General features: G+C 40.9%; 1 protein-coding gene across 3 annotated transcripts; it reads left to right on the top strand.

Moving 5' to 3' along the window:
- The first annotated feature begins 1,674 nt into the window (after nucleotides 1-1,674).
- On the top strand, nucleotides 1,675-11,727 carry abhd17ab (abhydrolase domain containing 17A, depalmitoylase b). Of its 3 annotated transcripts, none has more exons than XM_037771146.1 (5): nucleotides 1,675-2,426; nucleotides 4,537-4,902; nucleotides 6,910-7,104; nucleotides 8,131-8,310; nucleotides 11,301-11,727. In XM_037771146.1, exons 2-5 carry the CDS (start codon nucleotides 4,538-4,540, stop codon nucleotides 11,524-11,526), a joined length of 966 nt encoding a protein of 321 aa, XP_037627074.1. In that variant the 5' UTR covers nucleotides 1,675-2,426; nucleotide 4,537; the 3' UTR covers nucleotides 11,527-11,727. The 3 variants fall into 3 exon arrangements, with proteins under 3 accessions (XP_037627074.1, XP_037627073.1, XP_037627076.1); XM_037771145.1 differs by lacking the exon at nucleotides 1,675-2,426 and adding an exon at nucleotides 2,478-2,595; XM_037771148.1 differs by lacking the exon at nucleotides 1,675-2,426 and adding an exon at nucleotides 2,653-3,058.
- Nucleotides 11,728-12,369: the final 642 nt, after the last annotated feature.

Here is a 12,369-nt window from a genome sequence, read left to right as displayed (position 1 = left end):
GGACCGGAGTCTCCCTCCGGCCGCAGTCGGGAGGATGAAGCAGGAAAAGCCGAAACTAGGATCAGCAGTGATTCATGGAGAGACCTTCGTCTGGTCAGCTAACATTACTGCCAAGCAGCTGAAATATAGAGTGATATTGTGGTTTTAGCTGACGTGTGTCGCCTCACTGTTTTGAGCGATGCTCGTTCATGTCTATGTAGAGCGAGCACAAGCTTGAGCCCGACGCTGACTTTCGCTCTTAACAAGCATTTCTGATTCTTACAAACAGCCCCTTTAAAACAAATACATTTACTGTAATAAGCTCCCACCAACTTCAAATTAATCATTCTGCTATTTGACTTTTTTTTCTTTCAAAAGTGCGAAATGAAAACAATTAAGTTAAGTTATGTCATCTTTTACCAACACTGTCACCCACACTGATAACAAGCTTCCCTTAATTGTCCAATGGAAACTCCTGACGTCACATCCTGTCAACCGTGTATATCTGGTATAATTTTTTGTACTTTGTACTACTAACTTTTTTACTGCCTTTTTACTAACATGTTTTGCCTTGGGATTAATAAAGTTACTATCTATCTATCTATCTATCTATCTATCTATCTATCTAAACCGGTTAGGGTTAGGAAAAAGGTCAAGGGTCAAGTTAGGCAGGTTCTTAAAGGGACTGTTTGTAACTTTGTAAGCGTATAAATGTAGCGGGTCGACACACATGCGTGCTCGCATATGCGCGTTCGCGTGTAGCCGCTGTGCCCTCCTCCTCTGCCTGCTCGCCTTCACTCAGACAGCGCGCGCGTTCTTGCTCAGCTCGCTCCACCTCTAGACGTGAACGCGCGCTCACTCCACACTGCAGAAGAGTTAGTTTAGCTCTGAGAATATCTAGTGAATGTACAGGGGACGTTTGTGCAGAAATAAATGCTGCAGCTCCTCCAGACCAACAGAGGTTTTCCGTGTCTTGTGAAGTGACGGAGCTCTACAGAGAGTTACGTTGTCTTCTCGTTACAGAATGGGTGCCAGTGACACGCTGCAGAGCCCCGCTGCCTCAGCCTGCACTTAGGCAGGAAAAGCCAACACTAGGATCAGATCTAAATCATGTTCATGTTCCAGACCTTCGTCTGGTCAGCTAACATTACTGCCAAGCAGCTGAAATATAGAGTGATATTGTGCTTTTAGCTGACGTGTGTCGCCTCACTTTTTTTAGTGATGCTCGTTCAGGTATATTTAGAGCGAGCAAGCGCGAGCCCGACGCTGACTTTGGTTGATTTCACGGCCACAGGTGTCGCTGTTAACAAGCATTTCTGAAAGTTACAAATAGTCCCTTTAAGGCTCAGACAAATGGCAAAGGTTAGGATAAGGGGCTAAGGAATGCATTATGTCAATGAGTATCCTCACAAAGTACAGTATGGGTGTGTGTTTTGGATGGTCATGTATTCCCGTCAGGTATTACTTTATCACAGTTGCCTACACAAAGAAACACAATGACACATCTTCTTCTTTGTTTTAAAAAACAAATACATTTACTGTAATAACTTTAATTAATCATTCTGCTATTTAACTTTTTTTTTTCTCTTCAAAAAAGTGCAAAATGAAAACAATTAAGTTCAATGACGTCATCTTTTTTACCAACACTGATAACAAGCTTCCCTTAATTGTCCAATGGAAACTCCTGACGTCACATCCTGTCAGTCAGCTGTCGCTTCCGGATGCGGTGAAACGGACAGAAGAGAAAGAAGAAGGAAAACACCGCACGTACATTCATGGATTAATCCAACTGACCAGGCGACACATCACTATAAATGACAGAGGAGACACCAGCAACCGGTCACAATGGATCCACGGAGACTAATAACCATCTATAAGACTGAATAGCGGTGTTTATCGGTGTTTAACGTCGGAGGATCGGTGCTTTTACCGTGTTTATGTGTCCTGCTAGCTTAAGCCAACGTAGCGTTAGCTGGTCAACGTTAACGGCTCCTCTCTCCGGTCAAACAGCACCGTGTCGTTATTATTGATATATAACTCGTCTCTACAGGTGATAACAGAGCTTGACAGCGTGTTTTATTGTCAGTGAAAGGCGTTTTAAGTAGTTGTTTTTGGTCACATTAGAAACTGCTCTTTAAAAAGAAGGACAGAAGTTTTCTTAAAATATCCAGAGCTCAACGTTTAGATGGCAAAATGGATGTGATCTGGACTTCAGTCTCCTCTCAGACAACACAGCAGATAGTTAGTAAATAACACTTCCTGTTGGTGTCAGCTGTTAGGCTCCACTACGTTTTCCTCCTCCTTCTTCTGCTGACAGGACAACTTTACAAACAAGTGTCCTGTGTTTGAAGTGGAGCAACTCTTCCTTGTTTCTGTTTTTGTTTTTTGTTGAGGCACAACTTCTTCTTTTTTTAACTTAGACTATAATAAGCTCTTCAGATCAACAGGTAAGTCTACTGTTGCTGTCATATACATGTATTGTATGTTATCCTGGTGTTTGAGGTTGAGTAACTTGTTGAAGTGGAGCAACTCTTCCTTGTTTTTGTTTTTGTTTTTGTTGAGGCACAACTTCTTTTTTTTAACTTAGACTATATAAGCTCTTCTTCAGATCAACAGGTAGGTCTACTGTTGCTGTCATTTACATGTATTGTAATTCATCTTTGATTTTGGCAGCCATATCGTACATCAGCCAACTCAAAGCTCAAACCGGTATCTCAACAAACAGGACAACTGAGGCAGGATCTGGAAAGATTCATCAGTCTTTATGTTACTCTGATGATATGACAAAGACATACTTTATGTTGAAATATGCTCCAGATCCTGCCATAGTTTTGGTTTTATTTGCCCATCTTGGTTCTGAGATATTAAATCTCGGAGATGTCTGCCTCCACCTCACTATAAATTAAATTTGTATTGCTTACAGCAGCCCCTTTGTTTATCACTTGCACACCACATTCAATCACTTTCCAGGACACGTTATTGGCATGTTTTGGTGTAAAAAGATGTGATTTGGGTTTTTATTTGTTGAGGCACAACTTTATTTTTTAACTTAGACTATATAAGCTCTTCAGATCAACAGGTAGGTCTACTGTTGCTGTCATATTAATGTATTGTATTGTTTGGGGTGATGTCATGTGGTGGCTCCACCCAATAATTATTCTCATAATCTTTTTATTAGCAGCTCAAAAATATGTTCAAGGCAAGGCAGCTTTATTTGTAGAGCACATTTCAGCAACAGGGCAATTCAAAGTGCTTTTCATAAACATTCAAGAACATTGCGATTAAGTGCAAAAGAACATTAAGACATAATTAAAACAGTTATAAAAACATTAAAGATAAGAAAATAAAAAACAAGCTAAAAATAAAAGCTAGGATAGAAGCTAAAATAGAATATAACACACAAGAGTAAAAGCTTTAGTGCAGTATAAGATCATTATCTGGTTTAATAAAAGGCAGCGGCAAACCAGGTTAGTCCCATTGAGATCAAAGATCTCTTTTACAAGAGAGACCTGGCCAAGATGGCAGCAAGACAGTTATAGTGAAAGTCAACACATAAATTAACAACATTAAAACTTGCTCATACAAAACACTTCCACACAGACAACCTGGACTTCAGCGATTTCACCAGAGCCTTAAACTCATTCAAGGTAACTAAGTTTTGAAGTTGAAGATCAGATTGTACATTATTCCAAGCGGTAGGTGCCAAAAACCTAAAAGCTTTCTTTCCTAATTCAGTCCGTACTTTGGGAACAACAAATTGCAAAATGTCCATAGAACGAAGATTATGACTTCCAGTTTTCCTTTTTTAAAGTGAAGACAAGTAAGAAGGAACTAAACCCAAAATCTATTAGTTGATAGACAAAAAAATAATAATAATCAGCAACTATATTGATAATTGATTCCTTGTTGATGTCTTAAAGGGAGATTGGTCAAGTATTTAATACTCTTATCAGCATGGGAGTGGGCAAATATGCTGCTTTATGCAAATGTATGTATATATTTATTATTGGAATAAATTAACAACACAAAACAATGACGATTATTGTCCGGAAACCCTCACAGGTACTGCATTTAGCATAAAAAATATGCTCAAAACATAACATGGCAAACTGCAGCCCAACAGGCAACAACAGCTGTCAGTGTGTCAGTGTACTGACTTGACTATTACTTGCCTCAAACTGCATGTGATTATCATAAAGTGGGCATGTCTGTAAAGGGGAGACTCGTGGGTACCATAGAACCCATTTTCATTCACATATCTTGAGGTCAGAGGTCAAGGGACCCCTTTGAAAATGCCAGTTTTCCTCGCCAAAATTTAGCGTAAACTGATCCCGCTACAAAAAGAAATTAGCATTATTATCGCGTTAACTTTGACAGCCCTACTTATAATCTTTACATGTTACAAACTAGCTGTTGTAGAAACATTGTCATCATTGTTGCCACTTTGACTGAATGCATTATACATTACATTGTAATAAGTATCTCATTGTGTGAACACTGGGATGATGTGGATTCATTAGCACACTGATCCTCTTGTCTTCCTCCTGCACGCTGAAGGATGAATGGCCTGTCTCTCAGCGAGCTCTGCTGCCTCTTCTGCTGCCCGCCCTGCCCCAGCCGCATCGCAGCCAAGCTCGCCTTCCTGCCCCCTGAGCCCACGTACGCCTTCCTCCCAGACCCAGAGACCGGCCCCGCTGCAGCGGGGGCAACGGGGACGGCCAGCCTGCGGGCGCGGAGCGGCGCAACGGTTGCTGGAAGCGGAGGGGCCGGGACTGTGGAGGGGAGATGGAAGCTCCACATGACGGAGCGAGCGGAGTTTCAGTACTCGCAGAGAGAGCTGGACACGATAGAGGTGTTCCTCACACGATCCAGCCGAGGGAACCGAGTCGGCTGCATGTACATCCGCTGTGTTCCTAATGCCAGGTAGGTCGTTTGAAAGGTTTACGCACCTTTTGAGTCAGCGTGGTAACAGTTAAGTGACTGTGTGTTATAGATCACAGCTTGCCTGACCTTTGTTATTAATTTTTTCGACACTGTGTCACACTTCCTCAGAAGTGTTTCCACACCCTCCTTCCTTGTCAGTCTTCTTCCAGCCACATCCAGGTCTACTTCCTTTACTTGTATCCCTGTTGACTCAGCTGACTCTAAGATAGTCTATTCCTGCTTTTCCGTGGATCACTTACATTTATTTTAACAGTTTTATTCTTCAAAATGATTCTGTTTTCTATCATTGTTTGTCATGTAGGTTTGTAGGAACTCGAATGTTGAGTTTCACTGGCGCCTGGTAATTTTGCTTCACGATAATGATCATGTCACGATAACAAAATATCCAGTGAGTCAGAGATTAAACATTTTCAGCTATCTGGCTTTCTTTCCTGTAGATGTGTGTCATTGAATTTATTGGCAGTGATTGGTAGATGGTTTTATGAGAAGTGATCATATCATTTAGCAGCAGAAGTTTTACTTTATGATGTACTGTACAAGTATTTAACTTCAGTTTTATGCCCATCCTGCTGCACTGAGCTGCTGCTGATTAATTTACTAAATCAATTAAAAAGACATGGACAGGCTTGTGTTACAGTCTGTGTGCCCTTGTATTAATGTCTATCTAGTATTACACAAGAATGACTCCAAACTAGACCCGATATGGCAGAGTCATTGTTGTGCCACATTCTCAGTGGAAAGGCCACGAGCGAAGCTGTGGGCCGTACGGGTTCATAAACAAAACCACTGAGGGAGGATTTCAAAACGGTCAGTGTGTAGAGAAAGTATCGGATTTCTCAAGAGAGCACAACATGCATTCATGAATAGAAGGCGAAGGGCTGGATACCCAGCGCTTATAGTGGATACCCTGCTTCTCAGGTTGAACAAAATGTCTAGAAGTAAGAGTCATTTGACAAGCGTGGTAAACCAATCCTCCAACATGCTGCACTTTGAGACAAAGGCGCGTTGGCACGGAGTCAAAGTAGCCTCGCTCCTAACAACAGGTTGCTTATGGTTTGATTCAGTGTCGAGTTACCAGGTCAACGAACTGGATTGCGTTTGAGTCAGTTTGTGTCTGTTTGTGTCTGTTTTGATGTTATTTTTAATCCTTCATGTGACTCTTTCTGCTTCAAATGAAGTCCAGTAGAATCTCCAGTGTCTATACAAATGATGTGGCATATGCACTTGAACAAAGCCTCAACTAAAGATGCTAATTTTCATTAGTTTCTCGTGGTGTTTTCTAGTCCTGTAGGACCACTATTTTAAAGGCCAACTTCGCTCTTTTTCAACCCTATTTCCCCATGTGTTTGTGTCTAACAGACTAATGACTAAGTGACTTCTGTCTGTCTGTCTCCATCTCCCCTGTTTCAGTGCCTGGGACAGGGCTGCTGCCGCACTACTGTACATAGACACACACAACAAACAGCGATATTCGTCTGAGAATAACTACTAATAATTAATGTTGAATATGAATAATGAATAATGTTGTGGGGTTATTCCTTATTTCATGGGCTATTTGGGGTTTTATACATTATTATTAGCTTTGAAACATTTGAGTCACCCCTAGATAAAAGGTTTTATTTCTCTGTAGGATCCTTTCCATGATGTTGTCAGACACTTATAATAACAACCTGAGCCCATCAGTGGCAAAAACAAGCACTTTTAGTGGACATAACGTTACATTGACGCTGCTCACTTGCCCTCACGGCTCGTTCCGGTTACACCGTTCTCCCTCAATACTGGACGAATTTCAAAACATGTTGTCCATATTAGTCACTTAGACACTAAAACATGAGAAAATAGGATCCAGGTTGAAAGATACAGAAGTTACCCTTTAGGAAATGTAAAGGATATTTCTCATGTATTATTTCAACTATAACTAAAGTACTTGTCAGGGATTGTTGGCCCATCTACTAACCGGCGTCTATTGTATGCGTATCCTTTCAGATTTACAGTGCTCTTCTCCCACGGCAACGCAGTCGACCTTGGCCAGATGAGCAGTTTCTACATCGGCCTCGGCACTCGCATCAACTGCAACATCTTCTCCTACGACTACTCAGGCTACGGCGCCAGCACCGGCAAGCCCTCTGAGAAGAACCTCTACGCAGACATAGATGCCGCCTGGCACGCCCTGCGCACGCGGTATGTCACGATATAATTAAGCCATATGTGTCCTTCGAGGGGTGATTAATTATACGGCGTCTTGCTCTGCTGAGACACGGACGCATAGTTTAGATTAGGAGCAAATCAAACCATGTTATGGATGGATTCAAATATCACTGCATTTTCTCAGGGACAACACTGTTGTCTTCCGAAGAAAAAGCAAAAAGGGGGTGAAAAATTAAGATAGGCAGAAGAGGGTTGAGTAAAGATAAAGGTGTGAATCAAGGTGTCAGAGGTTGTGATCAGGACAGAGCTGAGATGAAGAGAGAGTGTGGACAGATGCCGTGGGAATAAAAGAGTGAGAAGGATGGATGAAAGGAGGGAGGGAAGGCTACGGGGAGAGAGAGATGTCTCTCAAGGACGTTGTGATGTGATAAAGTGTCTCATTAGTGAAAGCGGAGCCGCCTTAATGCGACTGTAGCCCGCGGAAGACATGACACCACCGAGCATTGACTAAGGGTTGGTTGAGGTGAATTTACATTCGGGTGTCGCTGTCACTTTTCACTATGTCATTTTAGCATATTTATTAAAACATCTTTTCATTGGATGTTCTCAAAACTCTGCAATTAAAATTATAGTATATATATCAGGGCTGTCAGTAGATTCAAATAATTAACCGCAAACTAATTGCACATTTTTTTTATCTGTTCAAAATGTACCTTAAAGGGAGATTTGTCAATTATTTAATACTCTTATCAACATGGGAGTGGACAAATATGCTGCTTTACGCAAATGTATGTATATATTTATTATTGGAGATCAGTCAACAACACAAAACAGTGACAAATATTGTCCAGAAACCCTCACAGGTACTGCATTTAGCATAAATAAATATGCTCAAATCATAACATGACAAATTGCAGTCAGAAGTCAAACAAAACATATATTTCTATACAGTGCTACTGCCACTGTGTGTACTGTATGTGTCACTGCTGTACTTGTTTTGCTACAAGGCACATTAACCTGCACTATAATGGCTTCTCTGTATCTTTGGTGTTTAACCAGGTATGGCATCAGCCCAGAGAATATTATCCTGTACGGACAGAGCATTGGTACAGTACCCACTGTGGACCTGGCGTCACGGTACGAGTGTGCTGCCGTGGTTCTTCACTCGCCTCTGACGTCTGGCATGAGAGTGGCCTTTCCCGACACGAAGAAAACGTATTGCTTCGACGCGTTCCCCAAGTAAGTCTCTGCTGAGTGTTGGTTTATTTTCTTTCTCTCTCTCATCGTACCCTTTTCAAACCAGTCTCTTATCAGCCTCAAATATCAAATGGTTGACATTCAAATTCAAATGATATTCATTACATTTGTGTGTTTTAGTGCATGGGATAGTTAAATTGACAAATAGATAATTGTCTGTAAGGATAACATGTTTGTCAAAGGAATCTTTCTACAACAACAGAGTCTTTATACTCTCCTCTGTCTCCTTCTGTGTCCCATAAAATCCTTAAATAAGGTGTTCTTGTAAACATGATACACACACAGAGATTAAGCAGACTATTTTGCTGCCAGTTGGCATTTCCACATAATTACAGATCTGCCAACAGAAAAAGCGTAATTGCTACTTGCACTCGTGAAAGTGTTTCTTATCCAAGACAAACATCTGCGCTGAAAGAACAGCTCCTGTGCTTTTTGTTTGTGCTGTAATTTCAGTGTTAATGTCTTTTCCTGATTAGTGTGTGGATGTCATTTTTATTATATATTTTCATAGATGTGAGTAAGCCACCCAAAATACTGTAGTATTTCAGAGAAGAACTGTGTTGTCTTGCAGGACGGCAGCAACTGGAATCTCTTTCACTTTAGTCTAAAAGTGACCTCGCATGAGTGGAATCTTAGTTTATCTTTAACTTTTAACAAGAGTGTAGGACTTGCAGTCTGTTACTTTCAGGTAATAAAGTCTTTTTTCAACTTAATTGACAGTGAATGTCAGTTTACAGTGTTAATTTAGACCTGCAGCTTACACTGTGACAAGAAAAAAACAGGAAAATGTTGGTATTAATAAGCCGTAAAAGTGAAACACTAAGTAGCAGGTTGTGAAATTGAGTACTTTTTGGCGCCGTACCTGTTAGAGATTCTTTTATTGCTTCATATTCAGTTCCAACCTCCTCTGAAGAGATTTGTGTGTGACTCTAATGTGGGTGTTCACTGTAATGTGTGTTGCGCTACTGTGTTTTTATTTTTAAATCTTGGCCACTGAACAGATTCCCTTGGCGGGACGGTAACAACGGCGAGTAATGCTATCATTAGTGAGGCTCTATCCCTTCTGTTCTTGTTGTCAGTTTAGTTTTAGTGGCTGCGTCTGACGGAGGTCAATAGCAGCGCACTGCCAGCCTTAACGCAGAGTCTAGTCCCAGATGGCACAAGTGGGTGAGGAGGAGCAGAGGTGGAAGGGAAGCAGGGGGATGCCTTGCTGTGTGTGTAGTGAGCTGAGAAAGCCTCCAGTGTTCGCTTGTTGTTCACATTCAGAGTGGGCAGCTGGCGTCCCTCCTTCCTCTGTGTCTCTGTATCTTTCTCTACTTTTTTCTGTGTCAAATATATATCTATATTCCATGGGATGACTTGATTATAATTTTAAGATTTGGCCATTGCGTGCTTAGCTGAAGCCATTATTTTTGCAGAAGTTGTTATCTGTTTTTATGCCTCCATGACAGCCGTGGCCGGAGGCATATTTTGTTTTTGGTTGTCCGTCCCATTCTCGCGATATACTATCAGGAACGTCTTAAGGGTGTGTCTTGAAATTTGCCACAAACGTCCACTTGGACTCTAGCATGATCTGATTAGAAAGAACTGATTAAGATCATCGTGACCTCACAAAACATGTTTTTGGCCATAACTCAAGAATTCATAAGCTGATTATGACAATTTCACACACATGTGTAACGGGATCAAATGATGACGTGATGATATTTTGGACAGACATGGATTAAAACTGCAACTTGACTGGTTGGCGGAGGCATACAACAAGGGATGCACCGATCTGACTTTCTTTAGTCCCAATAACGATAGCGATACCTGGGCTTTCAGCCGATACCGAGTACCGATCCGATACCAGTGTTTAATTAATAAGCTGTGTGCCTCACTGTGTGGAAGTGACTGGGATCATTCTTTTATGTGTAAGGAAACATCAGGCTGGACGTAAACATTGTTTTCCTAACTTTGTAAAACATAACAAATAAATACATAGATATAAATTTACTGATTTGTTATTTATTATTAAAATAATAAATCGTACACCAGCAACTTGGTAAAAACAAATCTCCAAAATTAACAGGAATTACAATCCAAATGAAAATCTTTTTAATGCTGCCACAAATTCATCAAAATTGGAATTGTTACTGTTACTTGAAATTAAAATTCCAGCATATAATGTATATAGTTCTGTATATAAACATATAGAATTAAATTGAATCCGGTATTGATCCGGTATCGGTGCATCCCTACATACAACCGCGAGGCGATAATTCTAGTTTCTCATTTGTCAATAAATGTGTTAATTTCTATTGATGATATCCAAGGCTCATGTTTGTCTGGTCGTGTCTAGAAGGTAAACCACGAGTTGTGAAACTCTCGGGAGATGGTTACGGTTAGGATATGTTGTCGGTTGTTGAGCAGCGAGTCTCGCAAGAGTTTTTGCAGATTTCTGATCAAATTTCGCAATTTGCGTGTTACCTTCTAGACACAACCTGTTTGTCTTCTGTCCTGTCCTCAAGGGTCAAAACTGTACTAAAGAGACGGGCGGGTCAGAACTGGTGTAACCTTAAATGATAATATGTGCAAATTATCCTCACCCAGGAAATAAGACGATTTCTTTTGAGACAACTAAACAGAATAATAACTCTAAAATATCACATTTGTTTCAAAGCAATAAATGTTTTATAGCCTATAATTTACTGTCCTGACAAAACTGACGCCTCGCCGATCCATTAAGATGCTCTTATTTAATCTATAACAACATATTTTACTGACTTTTTTTTCCAGACCAGCAGACTGACCCACCACAATGTCACTTTTTTATGACCTCATCCACAGAGCCAGTGATTTATGAGTCCGACTGTATTAACCCAACCTGTGCAATCTGCTTTCAGAGCTCTTTTACAGGGGTGGGGGGGAACTAATAAAGGTAGTAAGTAAATCATCAACTTCTTAATAATCTCATTTATTCCCTCTTTTAGCATCGAGAAAGTGTCCAAAATCACGTCCCCGGTGCTCATCATCCACGGGACGGAGGACGAGGTCATCGACTTCTCCCACGGCCTGGCTCTGTTCGAGCGCTGCCCCAAGGCCGTTGAGCCTCTCTGGGTGGAGGGAGCGGGACACAACGACATTGAATTGTACAGCCAGTATCTGGAGCGCCTGCGCCGCTTCATAGGACAGGAGTTGGCGGTACAGCAGGCCTGAAAAATCATCATCATCATCATCATCATCATCATCATCATCATCATCATCATCATCAACGTCATTCATTACCATGTTTCTGTGTCCGAGACGGAGGCATGTCATCTAAACTGCCCCTCAGATCACCAGGGGTGTTTCGCTTCACGTACTGTAGTGCACCTTTTAATGGAGCGTGGATTGATGGAGAAAAAAAAGAAGTGTGTTCATCAACATCAGAAGTGCGTGAGTGTGAAAGACTTTGTCACAAACTGCATTTCGACTGTTGTTGGTGTTTTTGTTTTTTTTAGCAGCAGTTAGCCGTGTGTTAACGTGGCAGCAGATATATTCCTATACTGTGCAATAATATGGACAGTGTCCACAGGAAACAAAGACTTTAAATGAGATTTAACAGAACAACAAACTGATTAGTAATCATGTAGATCAATAACGTTGTGGTCCACATGGAAAATTTCCATCAATTTTCCAGCCTCATAGAGTTTTGTGTGTAAATTTTTGCTGTTAACCCCGATGGATAATGGTGAAGCGATGATGGGAAACACTAAGGAACACTCTCAAAAGTGCTTGTGACATGTGTTGGGGAATATTTTTTGGTTTTCTAATCACCTATTATTACAATAGCAAACAGGTTTGTAACTAAGTTCTCTACAGTTTTTATTAGTAACTCCTGTTCAATCTAATGCAATCCAATTTAAAGCCCGACAATAAAATACTTGATCAGAGAGGTTGATTTATTGCCTATTGTAGTTACTGGTTGCGTTGTGTTGGACTGCATTATGTTGAACAGTGTTTTCTAATATCTTATCGCTTCATGTATGTGTACATACATGCATAGAGATGAATTTGAAT

The sequence above is a fragment of the Sebastes umbrosus genome, chromosome 5, assembly GCF_015220745.1.
Source record: "Sebastes umbrosus isolate fSebUmb1 chromosome 5, fSebUmb1.pri, whole genome shotgun sequence".
Lineage (NCBI taxonomy): Eukaryota > Metazoa > Chordata > Actinopteri > Perciformes > Sebastidae > Sebastes > Sebastes umbrosus.
Note: the sequence above shows the minus strand (reverse complement) of the source record. Positions and strands in the feature narration are given on the sequence as shown.